The 22,190-nt window shown below is 52.4% G+C and overlaps 2 protein-coding genes across 5 annotated transcripts; both read right to left on the bottom strand.

Annotated features, from left to right (window-relative positions):
• Nucleotides 1-1,425: 1,425 nt before the first annotated feature.
• SLBP (stem-loop binding protein) lies at nucleotides 1,426-15,773 on the bottom strand. Of its 2 annotated transcripts, XM_047718613.1 has the most exons (8): nucleotides 15,601-15,772; nucleotides 15,386-15,502; nucleotides 12,033-12,137; nucleotides 9,059-9,118; nucleotides 8,633-8,770; nucleotides 7,833-7,982; nucleotides 5,851-5,932; nucleotides 1,426-2,374 (listed from the first exon to the last, which is right to left on the bottom strand). In XM_047718613.1, exons 1-8 carry the CDS (start codon nucleotides 15,657-15,659, stop codon nucleotides 2,258-2,260), a joined length of 828 nt encoding a protein of 275 aa, XP_047574569.1. In that variant the 5' UTR covers nucleotides 15,660-15,772; the 3' UTR covers nucleotides 1,426-2,257. The 2 variants fall into 2 exon arrangements, with proteins under 2 accessions (XP_047574569.1, XP_047574570.1); XM_047718614.1 differs by lacking the exon at nucleotides 12,033-12,137 and having other exon boundaries at nucleotides 15,601-15,773.
• An 831-nt stretch (nucleotides 15,774-16,604) lies between these two features.
• On the bottom strand, nucleotides 16,605-22,100 carry TMEM129 (transmembrane protein 129, E3 ubiquitin ligase). 3 transcript variants are annotated; one of them, XM_047718610.1, is made up of 4 exons: nucleotides 21,442-22,100; nucleotides 19,086-19,560; nucleotides 18,264-18,423; nucleotides 16,605-18,150 (listed from the first exon to the last, which is right to left on the bottom strand). In XM_047718610.1, the coding sequence occupies exons 1-4, from the start codon at nucleotides 21,644-21,646 to the stop codon at nucleotides 17,902-17,904; spliced, it is 1,089 nt and encodes a 362-aa protein (XP_047574566.1). In that variant the 5' UTR covers nucleotides 21,647-22,100; the 3' UTR covers nucleotides 16,605-17,901. The 3 variants fall into 3 exon arrangements, with proteins under 3 accessions (XP_047574566.1, XP_047574567.1, XP_047574568.1); XM_047718611.1 differs by lacking the exon at nucleotides 16,605-18,150 and having other exon boundaries at nucleotides 18,389-18,497; XM_047718612.1 differs by lacking the exon at nucleotides 16,605-18,150 and having other exon boundaries at nucleotides 18,404-18,494.
• Nucleotides 22,101-22,190: the final 90 nt, after the last annotated feature.

Genomic DNA, 22,190 nt, shown 5'->3' on the forward strand with positions numbered 1-22,190 from the left:
CTCTCCATCTCAAGCTTCCGCTGGGGAAGGCCCTAGAGTTTCTGGGAAACCTAGAAAGGAGTCCCGATTTTTTAAGGTCGTAATGAGCCAAGACCACAGCTGCAGCTTCATCCCAGCACACACCTTCCTGGCCATCCCAGGACCCTGGGTCTCAACAGGAGCCCTGCTTGTCCCCGGGAAGGCGGAAGGCACAGGAGACCAGTGAGCACTGCTCCTTTGCCCACAAGCCCTTCCCTGGGCTCCTGCTCTCCTCAGGTCTTTCAGCCAGAGCTCCAACAGGAAGCGGGGGCGCCCAAGGCACCGCCTAGAACACCCGGGCAGCCATCCAGCCTGTCCTCCTCCACCCCCACCCCACATGCAACAGTGCTGCTCAACTCCGTTGCCACGTGGCCAGGACCATGTTGCTCCAGTTCCTAGTATTTGCACACCTTCCCACCAAGCCCCTGACCCCAGGTCTCCTCAAAGCCACAGAGGCACCCACTGGCACTTTCCTCCTCAAAGTCCTGCCAGCTCCTGCCCAGCTACAAAATCTCTCCCACACGTGAGCCATTTGCCAGTAGTCTATACACCAAATGCCTACCCCAGGGCCTCTGCACTTGCTGCCTTCTGAGGTGGTTGTTCCTCCCTGAGATCATATCTGTCTAAAGGCCACCTCATCAGGTATCTCTCAAATCAATCTATAAAAAATGACAACTTCCCACTTGCCAGTTCTCCCCAATCCCCCTGCCCATCTCTGTTCTTACCCCTTAACCTGACACTGTACTTACAGTCTTCTGTACCCGGTAGATTGTGAGTACACACTTTGGAGCACCCAGTCTCCTGCAGGTCTCCAAAACCTACCAGAACTGTGTCTGACACAACAGTATGGGCTCAACAAAGCGAACAAGGAAGGGCTCCTGCCTTTTTGAAAGACCTTGAACAAATCTGCCAAAATCCATCCTTTGCATCATGTCTGAGAGACCATCCGTGGGCCAAGCTTCCAGGGTTCACAGGCGTAATTACAGAAGATACGCAGTGGTCAAGGCTGCCCTTCGAAACCTGATGCTTACCCTGCTCCGAGGCAGACTGCACAGCCCTTGTGTCTCAGGAAACAGGGAAAGCCCTGCCACCCACCTCCGCTGCTGAATGAGTATCAAGCCTAGATCCCCCGGCTTCCACCCTAAGTCTACTGGGCACACGCCACCGAGTATGGCCAGGCTCTGCAGTGACAGGAGATCTGGATGTGACTCCGGCCCAAACCAAGATCCGCCATCAGAGCTCCAAACATAAAATAAGGTCCTCCTCACTGGGCAGAATTCAGTGAGCTGGGGCCAAGCTTCCTTCACCACTGTGCACTGTTCTCCCCAGCGCCACATGGTAAGGTCCTCCAAACACAGGAATTCACTTGGCAGTCAGCCTATTTGGCAACATAATAAATCAGCTAGAGAAGGTTCTTTTCTTTTTATTTTTGCAGTATCATTCCATACAAAAGCAATAGAAACATAACAGTCTTAACAAGAAGTTTACAATTGAGTATTTGAACAGAAAATCTATACACATCATTTACAGCAATTTTACATGGTAAATTAATGGACGGTAAAAAAATGTTCTCTCTAAACCCCTCTGCTGCCTTAACTCTTGGAGTATTACAGGTAGAAGGCCTACCTACTGCTATTTACAAGTACCAAATTAAGACTGTATAACTTACATAAAATCCCTTAACAGCTTAATTTACTATCTTTGACTATCCAGTGCTCTGTATGAGGAAAAAAAAAAACCACACCCTGACATACTGACAAAAGGCCCCATATTAAATTTCCATAAAGATATTAAAGTCATCCAATTATGAGAATACACAGATACCAGTAAAGAAAGCTGATGCACGACTGGCCCCATGAATGTGTGGCTAACCCCAAACCAGCCATCTGACAAGTAACAATGTCTAACATACTGGGGGAAAACCAGTCAAAATCAGCTTGTCAGATTAACTTGGAGGATGGTACAGATTAAGCAACTAAGTTCCCAAGACTGCTTCAAGTTCAGTTTTCCTTGGATTTAGTTCCATTTACAATTTAAAATACGCAAAATATACTCACTATACATAAAATTAACATTTCTTAAGAAAATAAGGCAAGAGTAACAATTCACCATGAGATAATGCAGTAATGAACTAGAAACAGAAACCCTCCAGTTACCAATGCAGGACACATGCTTGGCCGGCCCCCAACCTGCCAGGTGGAGGCAACTCTCGCTCCCAGTAGCCTCCAGGTGGCATCGGTTAGCTCATGGCTGAGAAATCTTTCAAGGGCTCAGTTAAACAAGCTTCCAGATCAAATTCGTCCTCCACTCCGCAGTCCACGTGCCTGACTTTAGTGGGTGTGCCAGAGTACATGTCCTAGAAGACAGGAGCACATTCAGGGCGAGCTCCCAAGGCACCTGGAGCCTAGTGCTGCAGGCACTAAGCATAGGCTTCGACCACCGCCTCCCGCGCCCACAGCTCTACAGGACCCAGACAGAGCATGGCCAGCGAAGGTCTGTGTGTGCTGGAATGCTACTGAGAGAAAATTCAAATCCATCTCCTAGTTACTTCCACGCGGTGGATAGGTCAAATCCCTACCCACCAACCAACCCATTAGAACTCAGAGACCCTTCACAGCGTCTGAGCCCCAGCCCTTTGACCCTCAGGGGGCTGCATCGGGGACTGGGGGCACCACCACCCGCTCCCTGTGACGTGTGAAGCAGAGTCCCCCCCCAAACTGCGGAGCACGTGCTTGTTGGCCGAGGAGGACCTGGCTGAGCTACTCTAGCACCGGAAAGAGGACAGAGGCCCCACTGAGCCCATCCTGCACCCCACAACTTGTAGGAATCACGTGACAGAGCGTATGTCAAGGTCTATGCACTCACTCACAATCCCCAGTAACTACACTACCAAAGGGAGCATAGGTGCTAGATCCAAAGCACTGTATAAAGTAAGCAGCTCAGAAAGATGTGCACGCCCTTGCGCACCTTCTGTGAACACAAAATACTGCTGAAAGATGGGACAAAACTGAACAATGGCTCTCAGGCCAGGAGAAAGCAGTGTTTGATTAAGCATATTTCTGACCTGCCTTACTAAAGAGGTTTTGCTTTTTCATTAAAAAAGGTTAATTACGGGGCACCTGGGGGGGCTCAGCTCGTTAAGCCACTGCCTTCAGCTCAGGTCATGATCCCAGAGTCCCAGGATTGAGTCCTGCATCGGGATCCCTGCTCTGTGGGGAGTCTGCTTCTCCCTCTGACCTTCTCCCCTCTCATGTTCTCGCTCTCTTAAATAAATAAAATCTTAAAAAAAAAAAAAAAGGCTTAATTACAAGATCATACAATCAAAGGTTAAGAGAGTTTATGATTTAGGGCGTGTTTTTAAACCCAGGGAAACCCAATGTTTATACCAACTAAAACCAAAATTTTAAATGAATGTTAAAAATAAAGTTATTTTTAGGGACGCCTGGGTGGCTCAATCGGTTAAGTGTCTGCCTTCCACTCAGGTTATGATCCTGGGATCCTGGGATCAAATCCCACATGTGGCTCCCCACAGTGGGGAGCCTGCTTCTCCCTCTCCCTCTCTAGCCCCCCTGCTTGTGCTCTCTCTCTCAAGTACATAAATAAAATCTTTAAAAAAAAAAAAAGTTATTTTTGCAAGGAAGAAATCCGGTTGATACCACTTGAATCATATTATAAACTTAACATCCCCAATAATGGGACAACAAGCCATATACTCCCACCATGGTCTTGCCTTAAGCGTTCACTCTGAATCTGGTTCTGCAAGAAACAATAGAACTCCCAAATGAGGAACTCTGCGCTACAAAACTAGCCTGAAGTCTTCCCAAAAAGTTAATGTAATGGGAGGAAAAAGGGAGGAAGACTATTCTAAATTAAGATGTAAGAAATGGCAATTATCCTTGATCTAACTGTGAATCCAAAAAAAAAAAAAAAAAGACTTGTAAAAAGAACATTTTTAGGGCAACCAGGAGGCCTGAACACAGACAGCTGATTAGACAGGAGTGCTCTGTCAACATGACATTTCTGGAGCACAATGACATCATGGCTGTGTCCATGTCTACTGGGGTGGTTGATGGACCCAGTTATCTGGGTGTGTGTAACACTAAATAAAGGGCTTAGTCCTGAGCTTCTCCTCCCTTCAGCATATCCAGCCATCTCTGAACCACCTCCTCTTGACCCCCCAGGACTCCTATCTCTAATCTTCACGGTCCAGCTCCTCCTTGCCCCCTGGGCCTGAGCATCTCCCTCTAACTCCTGATTCTGCAGGTGGGATGTTCAGAATCTGTTTCTTTTTCTTTTTAAGATTTTATTTATTTATTTGACAGAGAGAGAGAGATCACAAGAAGAGGCAGGCAGAGAGAGAGGGGGAAACAGGCTCCCTGCTGAGCAGAGAGCATGATGTGGGGCTCGATCCCAGGACCCTGAGACCATGACCTGAGCTGAAGGCAGAGGCTTAACCCACTGAGCCACCCAGGCACCCCCAGAATCTGTTTCTTGAGCGGGGACAAGAGTTACCCTTGATCCAAACTAAGGATGGACCAGTTGAGATTTTCACAGGTCCCTTTTAGTCCTATATACACATAAATATCCACAAAACTGGAATCATTCCATCACTAAATATCCTGCTTTTATTTATCTCCAAAATTTTTCCATGTCATTAGTCTTCAAAAATAACCTGTTAAGCTCTATGCCTCATGATCTAACTTTGCTATTCCTCTCCTGTGGGAGAGTCACACAGAGGGCAAGGTATGCAGATGGGCCACAAAACTAGAAGGACACATGCCAGGCTTGTCACAGGTGGGACACAGATGGAAGGCAAAAAAAAAAAAAAAAAAAAAAAAAAAAAAAAAAGAGAAAGAAAAAGGCAACTATGCACCTTTATTTTACCAGCTTCTCAAGTGTCCAAATATAGTACAGCATGATCCCACAGAGAGCCTAAAGTACCTCACAACAAATATTTGCTTTTTCCTAGCTTCAATCTATTTTTTTCACTCAATATGCTAAGTATTTCCATATGCAAATATTAGGGTGGTCTCCTTATAAAGGTAATAAAGGGCTCTTATTATAAACTGCTCACGTATATTTGCTTGTACACATGCAGAAATGTCTGAAGGAACGTGCACCCAACCAGCAACTACAGGGTTAGATGAGCTAATTTTGTATATTGTTCTTTTTTTTTTTTTTTAAGATTTTATTTATTTATTTGACAGACAGACATCACAAGTAGGCAGAGAGGTAGGCAGAGAGAGAGGAAGCAGGCTCCCCGATGAGCAGAGAGCCCGATGCAGGCTCAATCCCAGAACCCTGGGATCATGACCTGAGCCGAAGGCAGAGGCTTTAACCCACTGGGCCACCCAAGCGCCCCTTGTATATTGTTCTTCATCTTTATAGTTTTTTTTTCCCCTCAAAGACATGTAATTTTTAAAAATCGGCAAATGTGGGGGAAACCCTTAGGCCCAAAGCATACCTTTATTTAGAAGTAACTAACAAGTAATCTTGCACTAGCAAATCACCACCACAAAACGCATACAGCCTAAAATCCATGTCAGGGACAAGACCTACACAGACACTGGAATCCAGGAAAAAAGGCCTTTCACTTTTAAAATGAAAATGGCAGGACTGAGTAGGTGGACTGAACCAAAAACTTCAATTAAGGCTACTACCTAGGAATGCCATCAAGTTGACATCTCAGTGACGTGAGAAGAGATAAAGGAGCCCCTTTAGAAGTAGCAGAATTGAACTCCATCTTCAATGCCAGTTCACCAAGGGGAAGATGCAGTCAACAACTAACCCAAAACACCATGGTGAGAGACGAAACCAAGAAAAGGCACTTACGAAGTTATCCTGAGAGCTCGTCTGGGACTCGCAGCTGCTTTCTGCAGACTCTGTCTCCATCTCCCCAAGGTCCACAGGATGTCTGCCAAGTGAAAGCAAACAGGTGCATCAGCCACCACCTAAAGCAGAGAGGTGCTCCCAGCCCGTTCACAAAATATAAGCACGATCAGCATGCTGCCCGGTACAAACACCGACTGCCAAGTATCTCCTTTGCTCCCAAAGCAATGGGGAGTTTCCAGTGAACCCCCACCTCCCTGCCCTGCAAAGGTAGGGTTGGCACAGTGACCACAAGGGGAAACGTCCACCTGGCTCAGAGAATACCACCACCTGCCTATTCTCAACTGTGGTGCAGCTATTTACACACCCACAAGCATCCTTCTACACAGAAGCATCAATACAGGCCCAATGCGGGGGGAGGTGAATACTGCAATCGCTAATTTTCCAATTTTCTACTCCTAGAGAACAGACAACAGTGTCATAATAGGAAAAAAAAATCGGTACGATGTTACGACATCTGTGAGGCCAAATCTGTAAAGCCATGTTATAACTCATTTCAAAAATGACAGTTTCTTTTTTTTTTTTTAAGATTTTTTTTTTTTTTTTAAATTTGACAGACAGAGATCACAAGCAGAGAGACAGGCAGAGAGAGAGGAGGAAGCAGGCTCCCTGCTGAGCAGAGAGCCCGATGTGGGGCTCGATCCCAGGACCCTGAGATCATGACCCGAGCCGAAGGCAGCGGCTTAACCCACTGAGCCACCCAGGCGCCCCCAAAAATGACAGTTTCTAATAAATGTCCCCAGCACAAAGCAGGAACTCAAGTATTTGCTGAATGAATAAACCTGTCTCTGAGGAAGGCAGAGGCCCAGGTCAGGAGGGAGCTGACAACAGGTGCCCAAGGAGGGGTCACATGCAAGACAGTCCTTTCCACCTCCCTATTCTATGGCTGTCCTCACCCTGGGGCAAAAACCCAGCCCGAGACCTTTCCAACTAGGCTTGAGTTGAAAAACCAAGAGGGAGGGGCACCTGGGCGCTCAGTTGGGTGAAGGGGCTACCTTCAGTTTGAGGCCTGATGCTCAGCAGAGAATCTGTTTCTCCCTCTCTTCTGCCCCTCCTCCCTCCTCCCTGCTCATGCTCTCTCCCCCGACCATAAAAATCTTTAAAAAAAAAAGGGGGGGGAGTAAAAAGCTTCCTTAATTAAGACCTTTTATTTTCATAGTTCAATAGGTTACTCAAATACCTTTCAGAATGTTTATTTTAAAATTTAAGAACAAACTGGGCACCTGGGTGGCTCAGTGGGTTAAGCCTCTGCCTTCGACTCAGGTCATGATCTCAGGTTCCTGGGATGGAGCCCCGCATTGGGCTCTCTGCTCAGGGGTGAGCCTGCTTCCCCCTCCCCTTCTGCCTGCCTCTCTGCCTACTTGTGATCGCTCTCTGTCAAATAAATAAATAAAATCTTTTTAAAAATTTTTTAAAAATTATTAAAATTTAAGAACAAGTAAATAACAGCCCTCATATCACTAGGTTTACTGATCTCCTTTTCTCTAGCTATGCAAAAGCAATTAAATCCAGGAGGCAGATTCCTCCCTCCACCACCCTCCCCACTTGCCACACTTGCACATGGGGCAAACACACACGAAGCCAAGGCCGCTGGCTGCTCTGTTCTCAGAACTCCCAGGGGCCCTCCGTACCATGATAACCTGCACATAAACGATCATGTGATTTCAATCACTGCACTAATTGCAGAAACAGAGGACAAGAATGCAACGAAGAGGGGCGCCTGGGTGGCTCAGTGGGTTAAGCCGCTGCCTTCGGCTCAGGTCATGATCTCAGAGTCCTGGGATCAAGCCCCGCGTCGGGCTCTCTGCTCAGCGGGGAGCCTGCTTCCTCCTCTCTCTCTGCCTGCCTCTCTGCCTGCTTGTGATCTCTCTGTCAAATAAATAAATAAAATCTTAAAAAAAAAAAAAAATGCAACGAAGACATACATTTCTTGTAAATCACATCCTTCTTCAGCTGGAGGATCCCAAAAATGCAAAGCCACTTTCCAGAGCTTGATCTGCTGGTCCCACGATCGTCGACTATACTTCTTGAATTTGTTGGGGGTCTTGGGATGGATTCCAGGCTGTCGGAGGTGTCTACAGGAAAGAGGGAGGTTGTTCTAGAACATACCATTCAGCTCTGTACGTCAGCTCGAAGATTAACAAAATTCTTGAGATTAGAGTTATCAAAAATTGTAGATCAGCTGAGACCATAAAATGAGCAAAAGTTATGTACGAAAAAGCACTGCCCCTTTGACTCTACTCTCCCTTTGCCATCTGTGCTCCAGAAAAGCATATATGACCCCTAGTCCTACCATGAAATGGATACCCTCTCTGAGCTTTCTTTGCAAACCTGTGTGTGAGGAGCAGGGTAGTAAGAGCACGCTGCTGGGACAAGAGGGGACAAAGTTCATGTTTTTCTCCAACACCATCTTTACAACCTATAACCTGAACTTTACTCTTCTCCTATCACGCATGTTAATGGCTTTACATGTCTGAAACCCAGCATTGCTGGGACTTGAAATGTTACCTAACGCTCTGAACTGTAACATGTTAGTTTCTTATCTTCCTGTCTCTGGGTTTTCAGTCCCCTCCCTTCCTCATCTGTCACATAAGCGCCTCAAAGTGGTTCAGTGGTCCTCAGCGGCCATGAAGTACACCAAGTCAGATTTGCCACGGAAGCAGACTAGAGACTAGACTGCAGTGCCCCACAGTCCCATCAGGACACGCCAGTGACACAAGACTACCTGGGGACTTCTTTAATATAGCGGTCGTAGGCAATGGTGTTCTTCCCATAGTTGATCTGCTTCTGCCTTCTCATCAGGACGCTCTCGTCTGTCTCTAGGTCAGCTGGCACCGCAGACCCTGCCTCCTTGGAGTCAGAACTAAAGAGGAGATGGACAGAACGAGCCTCAAGATTAAGACCACTACATAAGACAATGCTAAAACACAACAATGAAAGAACATCTGTCCTCTGGATTCTAAACCACGTTAATTCCAGAACAGTCCAGAACTGTCTCCATGGGAATGTAGTACATAACAGGCACAAATTCCAAAGCAGGGAAAGGACTAAGCAGCACAAGCTGCTGGGAAACCAGCATCCCATGTGCAGTTCTTCTCACCAGCAAGTGACAGGCCTATTGAATTAAAAGAAACATTTACATGGCATTTACCTTTCCGATGAGGATTTTCTCTCTCTCCCAAAGTCATTTATGAGTAGTTTTCTTTTATATCTGAGAACAAAATAAACATTGCTCTTTTAGAAACGTATACAATCTGGGGCGCCTGGGTGGCTCAGAGGGTTAAAGCCTCTGCCTTCAGCTCAGATCATGATCCCAGGGTCCTGGGATCGAGCCCCACATCGGGCTCTCTGCTCAGCAGGGAGCCTGCTTTCTCTCTCTCTCTACCTGCCTCTCTGCCTACTTGTGATCTCTGTCAAATAAATAAATAAAATCTTTAAAAAAAAAAAAAAAAGAAAAAGAAAAAGAAAAAGAAACGTATACAAGTTAACACAGTGCTTTTCAGGGAGCCCCCAGAGGTCAGGCCTTCTCCCTGAGCAGTGTGGTCTGGTAAGTGAATCAGGGTAACAGCACAGTGGTTCCATTTTATTTCAATCTCCCTCAGTCACCTTCTCTCATAAGGTCAGTTATAGACCAAGCTCGTACAAAGTGCTTAGAGCAGCCAGGCTCTGGGAGCAAACGATTTACCTCAATAACCTTGGGCACCGCCATATGTAATGGAGAGATTCTCTAAGCCAAAAAAAGCCCCTAACAGCTTCAGGTTAAGTAGTGAGATCCACTTTTTGAAAAAAAATAAACCTAAATTGAGATAAACACTTTTTTATTTCTAATACCACAAGTCCTTACATGTATGCCTACTGGGTTCTGCTCGCCTTCTCCCATCTGCGAAAGAGACTGAACATACCCCAGTCTTGTTCCACATGGATTTCAGGAGGCATTTGATTTCTATCACTGCAACTACCGGAACCCTGCTTTGCCAAGGTATGTCAGCCAGAGGAGTGTAGCTCAATCTAACACTGAAGCCAAGAACCACCTCAAGCTAGAAGTTCCTATGTCTGAAATATGTCATACCTTACTGTCTCCTTTTCCAAAAGTGCCAGGCCCCCCAGTTTGCTGAGGCACCAAGTACAGTTTGGAAACCAGGAAGTAACAAACGAGTTTACTTCCTGCGTACCTAGAAAAGTTCTGATTCTATACCAGCCTGTGAGAACTGAGAAAGCAGGTCCTCGGTATCACATTATGTAGGGCTTCATTCTCTCAGGGACTCCAGATGAAACAGACTGGCTTCAAGTATAACTAAAACCCATTTTCCAATTTCCAGACAGGTGGTGTGTAGTGCATATTATCCTTCTTGAAGTACAGTGAACTAAATTCTGGTAAAAAAGGCAGACTACCATCAGCAGTAGGTCAAACCACCAGGGTCTTACTAGAGCAGCAGCTTTCCATCAGTAAGGGTGTGATCGGCAAGGTGGCCCAAAATAGAGCAGGCCTATTTTGCAAAGTAGAACAATTTTTGGAGATAGGCCTATGAGACAACTGCATAACAAAGCGAGATCCACCAAAGGAGGGTCAAGAGAGACAGGGATCTCCATCAACAAGATCCGCAAACAGTCCATGGCAAGGGTCAGGACAGATAGGCTATGTGCAGAAAGCTGTTAACGAGCCTTGGGAACGGAACACAGAAACTACAAGAGACCAAATCAGACATCCTAGATCTACAGTTGGGAAAAATGAGATCTATATAAATAAAACAACTAGTTCCAAACGCTGGAGGAGCCCATTTCTAACCAGGCATACCACCCACCCACACACATACATTTTGATACCTAAAAGAAATTCAAGCAGCCCTCTGAGGGCCCCTAACTAACACGTGTGTGGCCTGGGCCTTTCCTGACATAGCTGTAAGCACCATCAAGCACTGCAGAGGTGGCACAGACAGGCTGGCCCAACTTCCCTGCTCAGATGACACATCTTCTCCGAAGATTTAAGAGCCAAGAGACTCAGTTCAATATACTCCAGCTGATTATGAGCCACAGCATTTCAATTCAAAGCTCAATCAGCTGGGTTGGATGGCATATTTCAAATGGAAGGAAAGACCCCAAAATACCAAACTGTAATCGAGAGAAAAGCAGTGCATAAGGATGCATCGTCTGAACCATAATGAGTCAAGGCAAAGGCTTGGAGTTTCTGAGAACTTGAATATACATAACAATTTTGGTTACAACTGCAAGGGGCTCCTAGGCCCCAAGCCAGGGACCCCTCCCTGTGCTCTCCCACTTCTGAGCTGTTACCTGAACCAGGTGTCAGACAAAAGTGCACTCCCTACCTAAAGAGAGAGCCAGGGGTGCCTGGTGGCTCAGTGGGTTAAAGACTGCCTTCGGCTCAGGTCATGATTCCAGGGTACTGGGATCAAGCCCCGAATCGGGCTCTCTGCTCGGCGGGGAGCCTGCTTCCTCCTCTCTCTCTGCCTGTCTCTCTGCCTACTTGTAATCTGTCAAATAAATAAATATAATCTTTAAAAATAAATAAATAAATAGGGGCGCCTGGGTGGCTCAGTGGGTTAAAGCCCCTGCCTTCGGCTCAGGTCATGATTCCAGGGTACTGGGATCAAGCCCCGAATTGGGCTCTCTGCTCAGCGGGGAGCCTGCTTCTCCTCTCTCTCTGCCTGCCTCTCTGCCTGCTTGTGATCTCTGTGAAATAAATAAAATCTTTAAAAAAATAAAGTAAATTAAAAATAAATAAATAGAGCCACACAGTTGGCTGGGGTGGCGGAACTCAATGTGGTAGGTTAGAGGCATCATGGTAGGTTAGAGATTAGAGACATCATGGTAGCACCACCTCCCACCTACCGCCACGGTGGAAGGACAGCCACTAAGACAACAGTCCTTCAGTGAGCAGATGCATCTGCACTGCTCATTTAAGGCATGGCTGGACCCCACCGGAGTTTCCCATTCAGCAGGCCAGGTGAAGTCTGAGAATGGGCTCTTCCAACAAGTGGTCAGGCACTGCTAATGCTGCTGGAATGGGAACCAGCCTCCGAAGAATCATCCTTCTAACACACACCTCGAAACTAACATATAATCAGCAACACCACGGATCACACTTCACAAGGGTCTGGGATGTATACCTTGCAATTTCTTTGTTAACTCTGGTCCTCATTTCATCCTCTTCAACTGCACTTGCCCAGTCTGAACATCTAGAACGGGGCTTCGGGCCTTCAGGAGTGGTAAAACTGCAATACAACGAAAATGCATGTTTGAACCAGGACACCTCCATTCAGTATCCTTTCAAACAGCACACTAGGAGATGCTCCCACGCTATCTGCAGAGTGTCGAGGGAATGGGCTCCAGGATACTCTCTGCTCCATCGCTTATTAGCTCACTGAGTTTGGGCAATTCACTTCAAGCCTCTCGGAGGTTTATCTGTTGAACCTGCGGGCACCCACCATCTACCGGTGTTGGCTGGATCATGAGGAAACAGTCCACTGGGGGGAAGGCCACATGAACAAGCCACCTTCAGCACAGGCAAGAACACAACCTGTTCTTTCATTTACAAAATGAGAAACTATTTTTCAGTATTTTAAAAAGGAGTTAGATAACACTTCATACTACGAAAAGTGACCACCACATAAAAGGTACTTAATAAATGGTGCCTACTGTTTAGTTTTAAATGTACCTAATTAACTATACAGAATATACCACCTAATTAGAATAGAGGAATAAGAATTTACATAGGAGTCCCTGCCACATTAGGACTTAGCGTACTGGAAACAGCACCCCTTAGAGTTGGTTAAGTGTAAACGAGGAGCTCAGTTCAATCCAGAGATCAAGGAAACCTTTCATCATGGGGCATCTGGGTGGCTCATTGGGTTAAGCCTCTGCCTTGGGCTCAGGTCTTGATCTCAGAGAGCACTGGGCTCTCTGCTCAGTGGAGAACCCCCTTCCCTGGCTCTTTCTGCCTAACTCTCTAATTCTCTGCCTACTTGTGATCTCTTCCTCTCTGTCAAATAAATAAATAAAATCTTGGGGCGCCTGGGTGGCTCAGTGGGTTAAAGCCTCTGCCTTCGGCTCAGGTCATGATCTCAGGGTCCTGGGATCGAGCCCCGCATCGGGCTCTCTGCTCTGCGAGGAGCCTGCTTCCTTCTCTCTCTGCCTGCCTCTCTGCCTACTTGTGATCTCTCTGTCAAATAAATAAATAAAATCTTTAAAAAAATAAATAAATAAATAAAATCTTAAAAAAAAAAAAAAGACCAACTTATGGGGCGACTTGGTGACTCATTAAGCCTCTGCCTTCAGCTCAGGTCATGATCTCAGGGTCCTGGGATTGAGCCCCACATAGGGCTCTCTGCTCAGCAGGGAGCCTGCTTCTCCCCCTCTTCTCTCTGCCTGCCTGTGATGTTAAATAGATAAAATCTTTAAAAAAAAAAAAAAAAAAAAAAAAAAAAAGGAGGGGGTGCCTGGGTGGCTCAGTCCATTAAGTGCCTGCCTTTGGCTCAGGTCATGATCCTGGGATCCTGGGATCGAGCCCCACATCAGGCTCCCTGCGCAGTGGGGAGTCTTGCTTGTCCCTCAGCCTCTGCACGCATGCGCTCTCAAATTTAAAAATTGTTTTAAAAAAAAAAGAGCAATTTGAAAAAGGCTTAATACCAAGAATTCTGGCACTCAGAATTGTTGGTATATCTATTATTTGCAGATTAGATGCAAACCGACATTTTTATTTTTCCTCAATTTTCTATTAGCCGCCACTGACACACCAAAGATAGACACAACTCCAGGTGCCACTCTAAGAGACCAGATGCACCCTAGCTGCAAACCACATGCCACCGCAGCAACAGATGAATGATCCCTGTGCGCAATTACCATTTCTTCTCTTACAGCTATCTCACCCAGAAAAACTAAGATTTCTAAAACTAAGCTTCCAGAACCTAAAAATGGTTGGCAGGGTCTGAAGTCAATTTAAAGAACCAAAAGTTAAAGTGACTCAGTAACTGCATCCCAGACACAGAAAAGAACCACGTGGAAGGTTGTCGACAGCTGGACCTCAGTGTCCCTACTCGTGGACCAAGAGGCTCAGGTTTAGGCCATGACAGACTGCTGAACTCTTTTTTTTTTTTTTTTAAAGATTTTATTTATTTATTTGACAGACAGAGATCACAAGTAGGCAGAGAAGCAGGCAGAGAGAGAGAGGAGGAAGCAGGCTCCCCGCTGAGCAGAGAGCCTGATGCGGGGCTCGATCCCAGAACCCTGGGATCACGACCCAAGCCGAAGGCAGAGGCTTTAACCCACTGAGCCACCCAGGCGCCCCCAGACTGCTGAACTCTTTAAAGGCGCTTACAAACGACCTTCCACTACATCGCATAGTTTGGTAAAATAGAAAATACCTTTTCTAAAACTAAGGCCACCTTTCTAGATCAAGCGAGCGTATTCAACCTATCCTATTCTAGGACAAAAGTACTTTTAGGGGAAAGTGCTCCAATGGAAAACAAAGCCTACCTCGAACCAGGAACTAAGGGCCCTACTACAGGCACCCGCGTGCGCCCCCCTGGCATCACCTCAGCGGACAAGGGACGAGCAGCCAGTCCCCACAGAGCCAATAGGAGCCAAGGGCACTCCCGCCGCCCTGTTAGAGGAGTAAGGCCCCGGTGGCTGACTCCCGAGCCAGAGGCCCACCCACGGGGATACAGAGGACTTTGGAGGCAGCGTATAAGGACCTAACGTTTTCTCCTCCGCTAAACGGGAGACCGCCGAGCACTCAGATCTTGATCCCCACGAGGTTCCGTCGCTTCTCTTCACGTCCGGCTGCAGCAGCGTCCAGGCGCCCGCCACATCAGCGTCTTTGCCCGAGCAGCTCTCCCAGCAGCGCGTCTTTAAAAGGTTCCACTCCGCACAGGCCACACTCGTGCAGTACCCGGCGCTCTGAGCGTCCACACTGCCAGCTCCAGTCGCCGTCTCCCTCCCCGGCCGGGCCAGCTCTACCCCTACCCTCTCCTTCACAGCAAACGGCTCCGCGGGCAGCAAGGGTGTTCCGAGCCACCCCTGCGCCTTGAGTCTCCCCAGACTCCCGTCCGAACCCGGGGCCCGCCAACGAGTGCAGAACCGCAGGAAGTCCAGTGCCCGCACGTTCCCCCCACAGCGCCCGCGTCCCGGTCAGCCGCTCCCTGCACAAGGGCCGCCCACAGGGCCTGACTCGCCAGCGCCCCAGGAGCTCCCGGCCTCCCCGCTGACCCCCGGCTCCCAGCGGCCTCTCCGGGGCCCGGAACCACCCGCGGCGGGAAGGCTCTGCACGAAGCGCACCTGCCCCGCAGGCCCCCGCCCAGGCCGCGCCACCGCCGGAGCAGGACACACGCGACCCAACCCGCTGGCGGCACGGCTCCCTCCGGCCGGCTGAGCAGGGGCACGGGCACCGCCAGCGCGCGGGACCCCACCCCCAGCCGGGCGGGACCCCCGGGCGCCCCGCGCCCGCGCCGCACTCCGGGCCCACCTTTCCGGGCGGCCGTCGCCCGCCGGCTTCGCGGGGCCCTCGGCGTCGTCGGGCCTCCTGCGCCTCCCGTCGGCTCTGCGCTTCCGCCCGAGGCTCCATCTCGCGGGGGACGGCGGACTGCGGGCGACACACTGCGTCAAGGGGAGGCCCCGGGCGCCCGCCGCGGACCCCCGCCCGGCCCGCCCGGAATGCCCGGGGCGCGCGGCCCGCCTCACCTACTGCCGCCGTCGCGGCGGCTCCCAAAGACGGAGGGGCTGCGCGGCCGGCAGGCCATGGCAAGCGCGGCGGCGGCGGCGGCGGCGGCGGCGGCGGCGGCGGCGGCGGGGTTCCGGGGCTAGAGGTGGAGACCGCTGCCTCACCCGCGCCGGCGCTGACAGGTTCTGCGCGCGCCCCGCCCCCAACCGCCTTTATGTGGTGCCGGCTCCGCCCCCGGAGTTCCCGCGCGCGCGCGCGCGCGCGCGCGCCGCGACGGGCGAGACCATCGGGCCCAGGCCGGAGGGGGAGCCCCGGCGGATGCGCGCGCTTCGCAGGCGTCCCGGGCCTGGGCGGGGGAACGCGGGACCGCAGCCCCGACGCCGCCTTCCGGGAGGCGGCGGACCGACGCTGTGCGGCCAGACGGGGACAGGTCCGAGGAAACGCTGCCCCCCGTCCTAGCATGGGACGGCCGGGGCTGCCGAGCCTCAGCGCGGCGGGCGGGGCGGGGCGAGGGGGGCTTTTGGCGGGAGATTCGGACGCGCGCGCGGGACAGGCGCTCGGGGGAGCCAAGACCCGGGAGAGGACGCGCCTCTGATTGGTTGGCCCGGCAAGGCGGCCTCTGATTGGTCGACCCCGCGGGGGCGGCCTCTGGGCAGGCGGGAATCGGGAACCCGGAAGGGGAGACCGCAGTCTAAGCCGCCGGCCTTCGCCGGTTCTCCCCGCTGCGCTGAGCTCACTTCCGCCGCGCTCCGGCCCCTGGCCCCTGGCTCGTGGCTGCGCTACGCGGGCCCTCCACGCCCCTCTTGACCCACGCGCCGTGTGGCCGCCACCCCTTCTGAGGAACCCCTGGCCCAGCCCCGCTGGAGCCCCGGGAACGGGCAGCTGGGAAAATGGAGGCTGCGGCTCCTACAGCGCCCGCCTCCCGCCTCATTTTAGACAGAAATGGGCAAAGCGCTGCCACTTCCCAGTCGGTTTCGCCCGTTACCAGTTCGAGTTATCAGGAAAAACACAATATTCCGGTATGTACATCGGACTAACGTTTTATTAAATACTGTATTGCTCAGCTAACAGTAAATTTAAAAAACTAAGTTGCTTTCTTTTGTAATAAAAATAGCCCGACCCAGTCCTTCGACAGCATCTGAAACCCTCGGCTGACGCTAGGCTCGTCGTCCCCTCTGATTGGCCTCAGTTGGCGGGGTACCCTGGCGGCCCACGAGGCTAAACCACCTCCGCTCCAAAATCCCTGGGCTTCAGTGTGGCCTTAGCCAAGGCAAGCCGGCTTGGTCCATCACCCCTGCTTCAAACAGCCAGGTTTAGGAGGCTTAGGGCTACAAATACGAGGGCCCCCTCCAACAACCACATCAGTCAGAGCTGGGCCTAATGGCCTGGCTGCTCCTGCCCTCCTACGTGTGCCACCAGGAATTGGGAAGAGGCAGGACACTTTCTGATCCAGGTGGCCTTACAGAGCTGTGGCCAGCCCTGTGCTGTGTCCCAACAAGCTTGTCTGCAAGGACAGTGCTGTTGTTTTCAGCTCAGTATCCCCTCTGGCTGGGAGTCAGGCTTGGCCTTTCTCTGGACTCATGGGGCAGCAGTAGGCATAGAGGTGCATGCCCTCCAGGAGACAAGCAACCCCCACAAGCATGCAGCTGAAGAACAGGAATTGAGAGAAGCCAGCCTCTAAAAGGGAGTCCAGGATCTCTCCCCGGGGCAGGTGGCAGGTAGGGTCACCCCACCCAGAAGTCCCAGGCAGTGCTCTCACCCTGCAGTGGCACCCCAGTCTTTCTGCACCGCTGGACTCTCCCCAGAGGCTGAGAAGCCTGGTGGGGTGCAGAGGAGACACAGGGCACAGGGCCACCAGCCAGCTTGGAGACAGGAGTCTGGAGGACAAACTGCAACCAGTTTGGATGAACCTGGGTTTGGCATGTAACTGAAAGGCAGGTATGCTACATAAAATTAAGGCAAGTGGTTCAGGCTAGGGCCATGGGGGCAGAACCCTGGTCTCCAGAAGACAGTTCAGGCAGCCTCAGAATGCCCTGGAAACAGGCCCCACACCATACCATATTCCGAGTCCAGCACCTGCCCCCACCTGGAGAAAGAAGAAAGGAAGCGGAGGCACTGAAGTCCCATCCCACTGCCACTGCTACAGAAGAAAATATCCTTTTTAAACAAAAACTGCTGTCCTTCGTCATGCTAGGGAAAGAGCCCCTGGCTGACAACACAAGCGAGGGCCTGGAGCCCTGGCTGCTCCTCATGGTAACTGTGGGGTCCTTAGCAGGTCTCGCCGGGGCCCCCAAGGCCACTTTTTGTTCTGGCCAGCAGGCTCAGCGCACAGCACACACATCCAGGATGCAGAAGCGTGCACGGCAGGTGGGGCAGGGCACACGGCTGGCGAGCCAGGTATCAGGGCGCTGTGGGTCCTGGCGGCTGGCAAACCACTTGCCCATGCAGGTGAGACACCACATGGGACGACAGTAGCACTGCTGGCACTCGCCTTCAGCTGTCTCTTGGCAGGTCTTCACCAGCTTCACACTGGCACGTGTCTGCATGCAGCCAATGCATGCCTCCAGCTCCTGCGGGTGGGCCAAGGGTGTCATAGGGAGCCTGGCCAGATAGCCCTGTGCCCCTCCATCCTACCAAGAGGGCCTGGCCTGTGGGAACCCACCTGCCCCCACCCAGCCCTCACCTGGCTGCTGGGGACTGAGTAGGCTGGGTTGACCTCCACCAGAGAAGCAAACGTCTCCAGGAACAGGTCGCCCAGGCTCTGATGGATGACCACGTTGGCCGCACTGCGGATGGGTGCTCGGAGCTTCTCACACAGCTCACCATACTCCGTGGAGTTCAGCCTGCACAAGGTGGGGTCTGCTGGGCTGGGGCCACTGAACCAAGGCCCCTCTGCAGGGCAGGGCCATCATTCCTGCTGGGGATGCCAAGGTGCCTCTACAGTGACAGGACACCCACAACCACACACAACATGGGAGCCCAGGCACAGCCCAGTCACCTGAAGTAGACCAGCCAGTAAAGATAACCCTGAGGCCAGAGCCCACAGAACCAGCACCAACTCCCTGCCCCCAAGGGATGCAGGGAGGGGCAAAAAAAGTGAGTGGATCGCAGGTGGGACACAGAATGCCTGGCTCTCAACAAGTTCAGGCACAAAGGGGTCACAGTAGAGGGACAATGCACTGTCCAAAGCTTGAATGGGATGGGAAGACATTGGTTGGGCCCCAGAGCCAAAGCAGCCATCAAACCTCGGTCCTGTACCATCCCCCCAAACATGCCTAACATGCTCCCCTGAAAAGAGCCGTCATGGTAAGAGCAGCAGCGGGGGGTACCTCCAGGGGCATGAGGGGACAAGGGGCCTTGAGGGAGAGTTCCACTGGTGGGGTGGATAGAGGAGCCTGCTCCAACGCATCATTGCCTCCCAGAGGAGCCCAAGACTAGAACCTGGTGGCTGGCTGCCTCTGACATGCCCCAGCCTTACTCTTGCCCTGGTTACGCGCACACCTACCGGATGTCGAAGGCCTGCACGCCAGGGCTGGCACTGGCCACATGGATGGTAAGGAGCTGCACAGGCAGGTTCGAGTCTGGGGAGAGCTCATGCTGCTGGGACTCTGTCACGGTCAGGTGCACATCCTGCTGCTGAGCCACGTGCACACGGTATGTGGTCACCTTCATCACCCACGTGTCTGTCACAATCACACGTGCCCCTGGTGCCCCCGTGGCAAACTTATCGATCCGCCGGAACTCCGTGTTGACTGAGGAGGCCACGGCCCTCCAGCCTGACTGTGGGAGGGCATAGAGGGCCAAGGTTCGGGCCAGCGGGTGGCGGGCCCACTGATCACAGGACCAGTAGTAGATCAGGATGCTGGCGATGGTGGGCAAAGTCACTGCCAGCAAGAGGAAGAGCCGCCAGGCCTCTGGGGCCTGGCCGAGGGAGTAGAGCTGCTTTTCTGAGGCTGCAAAGCACATACCCACGTAGTAACCTACAAGGATAGGAAGGGCCTCAGCAGGAATTGGGGCTGCCAGGCCATTGTTCTCCCTCCAAAGTGCCCACCAAAGGCCGCCCTGGTCAGCTCTCAGGGCTAGGCCATGGTACCCCAAGGCAGGTGCACCTTACCTGCCTCCACATTGGCCCAGCTCAACCCTCGCCCACGACAGTAATACAATAAAGGAGAAAAAGACGTTTCTAATGTACTACTTTAGCCTTACACAAGTAATACATGATTACAGAAATAGGAAAGCCTGAAAAAAAGCAAAAACAAATACAAGGATCTGCCACCCAAAGCCAAGCTGCACGCTGGCCTCCCAGGGGTGGGATCTTGGCCTCTCAACCCCACCCCCACCGAGAAGGCAAATCAGTGTGTGGCCCATCCCAAGAGCTCAGTTTTGTGCTCCAAACAGAAAGCAGAAAACAATGGGGAACGCCACATCTCCATATGCCGATTTGCATATCATAGTGACTGAAGTAGATAATGGATACCTGCCTGAGCACTTTAAGAGTACAAAATAATAGTAAACATTTGCTGTCGATCAAATTACTTCATTTAAGGTAATTTATCCTGCAGCAGTAGAAAACATGCATACAAAGTTTCAAAGCTTTTACAAAACAAGGTCAAAAGGAAGAAAAAGACCCTGAGACTGGCCACAAGGCTAAGCTCCTCCCACCTGCATGAGTCACTGAGCTCCCTAAGCTCCAGCTTCTCTGTCCTGGTGTAGCCTGCCTATAGCCCAGCCACTCACAGGCTTACAGAAAGGGTGTAGCTAAAGGGACTCCAGAAAGCTGTGGGGGACCCTTAGTTCCCAAGACAGACACCCAACCCACGACCCTCTCGGGGGCCCAGGTTCCGAGCCACACTTTCCTCATCCCTGCCTCACAGAGCTGCTGGGGCCTCAGGCTGAGAAAGCCACACAGTTACCCCAACAGCAGGCAGACAGATCCCGTGGCAAAGGAGACCACCAGACTGCCACCAAGGCCCTGTGTCCTTGGCGTGGGCAGGCAGCCCTCCTGTGAATGTCTGGCCTCAACCCAGCCCCCTCCAGGAGGCTTTCCACACCTGGCCCAGGCTGCTGCGCCCTGCTGACAGCTGGAAACTCCTGTGCCCACGGAGCCATAGACATGGCCCCCAGCAGCTATCTGCCCTTCCAGACCTGCTTCTGCTCTGTATCCTCCAAAGAACCACATACACATATCTAGTACCCCGACTTCCAGCCAGTCCCCTGTCCAACCAGCTGACAAACCAGCCTCTCAGAGGCCAGACAGCACCTGAGTCTCCGCCCAGGGCCAACCCCTGTACCACCTGTGAACATCCTGCGCCAGCCACACAAACACACCCCGCCATCCTCTGCACCTGTGACGCCCCTATGGGGTTACCCATCTCTGCCTCCTTTCCCGCACCCACCTTCCAAAGCCTGGGACAAGACCTCCTGCTCTCCCAGGTCTCTCCACCTTCCTGTTACAATCAGTTAACTCATGTCCCTCTCCTGGGAACTGCCTCCACGAAATGACTCCCGACCTGCCCCAGCTGGGCGAAGCATCATCCCCTTTGCCCTCCCCTCAATATTCTAAGCCTGCCTTTCCACCACCGGCCACCTGCCGCCAGTACCTTCCTCTCCGCTCTCGGGAGCCGGGGACGCGAGAAGCCCAGCTCAGAGCACACGGGCTGTTAGTTCACCGCCACGGCTCTCGGGATCAGCGTCTCTCCTCTGCTCCGAGCGACCGGGGACCCGCTCGCCCTCCCCCGACTTTCCCCGACCTCTGGGGTCCCGGAACTCGGCCGCGAGCCCGAGGGGCCACTTCCGCCCACCGAGGACACAGGCCGGCGCCCCGCCCCGAGGACCCTCTGGGGAGGGTCCGGCCTGCTCACCGAGCGGCAGCAGCGAGTGGCACAGCAGCGTGGCGGACGTGCGGCGCAGGTGGTAGGATACAAAGGCGGCGTCCTCGCTGCCCAGCCAGCCCGACAGCAGGTTCTGCACCGTGAGCCCGGCCGAGTGGAACTCGGTGGGCGTGAACACGAAACACACGGCGAACACCAGGTAGGCCAGCGTGAAGGTGACCTCCGGGCTGTCCATCGCGCTGCCGCGGCCCCCAGGAAGCCGTCAGGGAGAGCCCCGCAGCCCGCGACGGGAAACAGACCCGAGAACTCCGAGCCGGTGGGCGGCAGCAGGCGAGCGCCAGGCCCGCGCGGGGTGCTCTGGGAGACGGTGTCGCCGCCCGCAGGGCATTCTGGGAGATGGTGTCCCCGTCCGCAGGCTGGCGTGAGGAGCGCTGGGAGACGTCACATCTACGCGGGGCACCCTGGGATACGGAGTTGCCGCGTCTGGCTCAGCCAGAAGCGTCGGGACCGCGACTGTTCTCCTGAGAGTTCGGCTCCATCTCACAACCCGCTTTGGGGCGGAGCTGCAGCCGGTCCCATTTCACAACTGGGGAAGCCGAGACCCGGGCCAATGGCTCTTAGGCTCTGGCCTTTCCGCGCAGCCCAGTCGCGTCCGCGACAGAGCTCACCCCCGCCCCCCCCAGCCACCCTCAGCCCGCCAGCGGCCCCGCCCCTCCGCCGGCGCGGCAAGCCGGGTTTCCGACGGCTTCCGGCGCGCCCAACAAGCGGACCGCCGGCGT

The sequence above is a fragment of the Lutra lutra genome, chromosome 2, assembly GCF_902655055.1.
Source record: "Lutra lutra chromosome 2, mLutLut1.2, whole genome shotgun sequence".
Classification (NCBI taxonomy): Eukaryota; Metazoa; Chordata; class Mammalia; order Carnivora; family Mustelidae; genus Lutra; species Lutra lutra.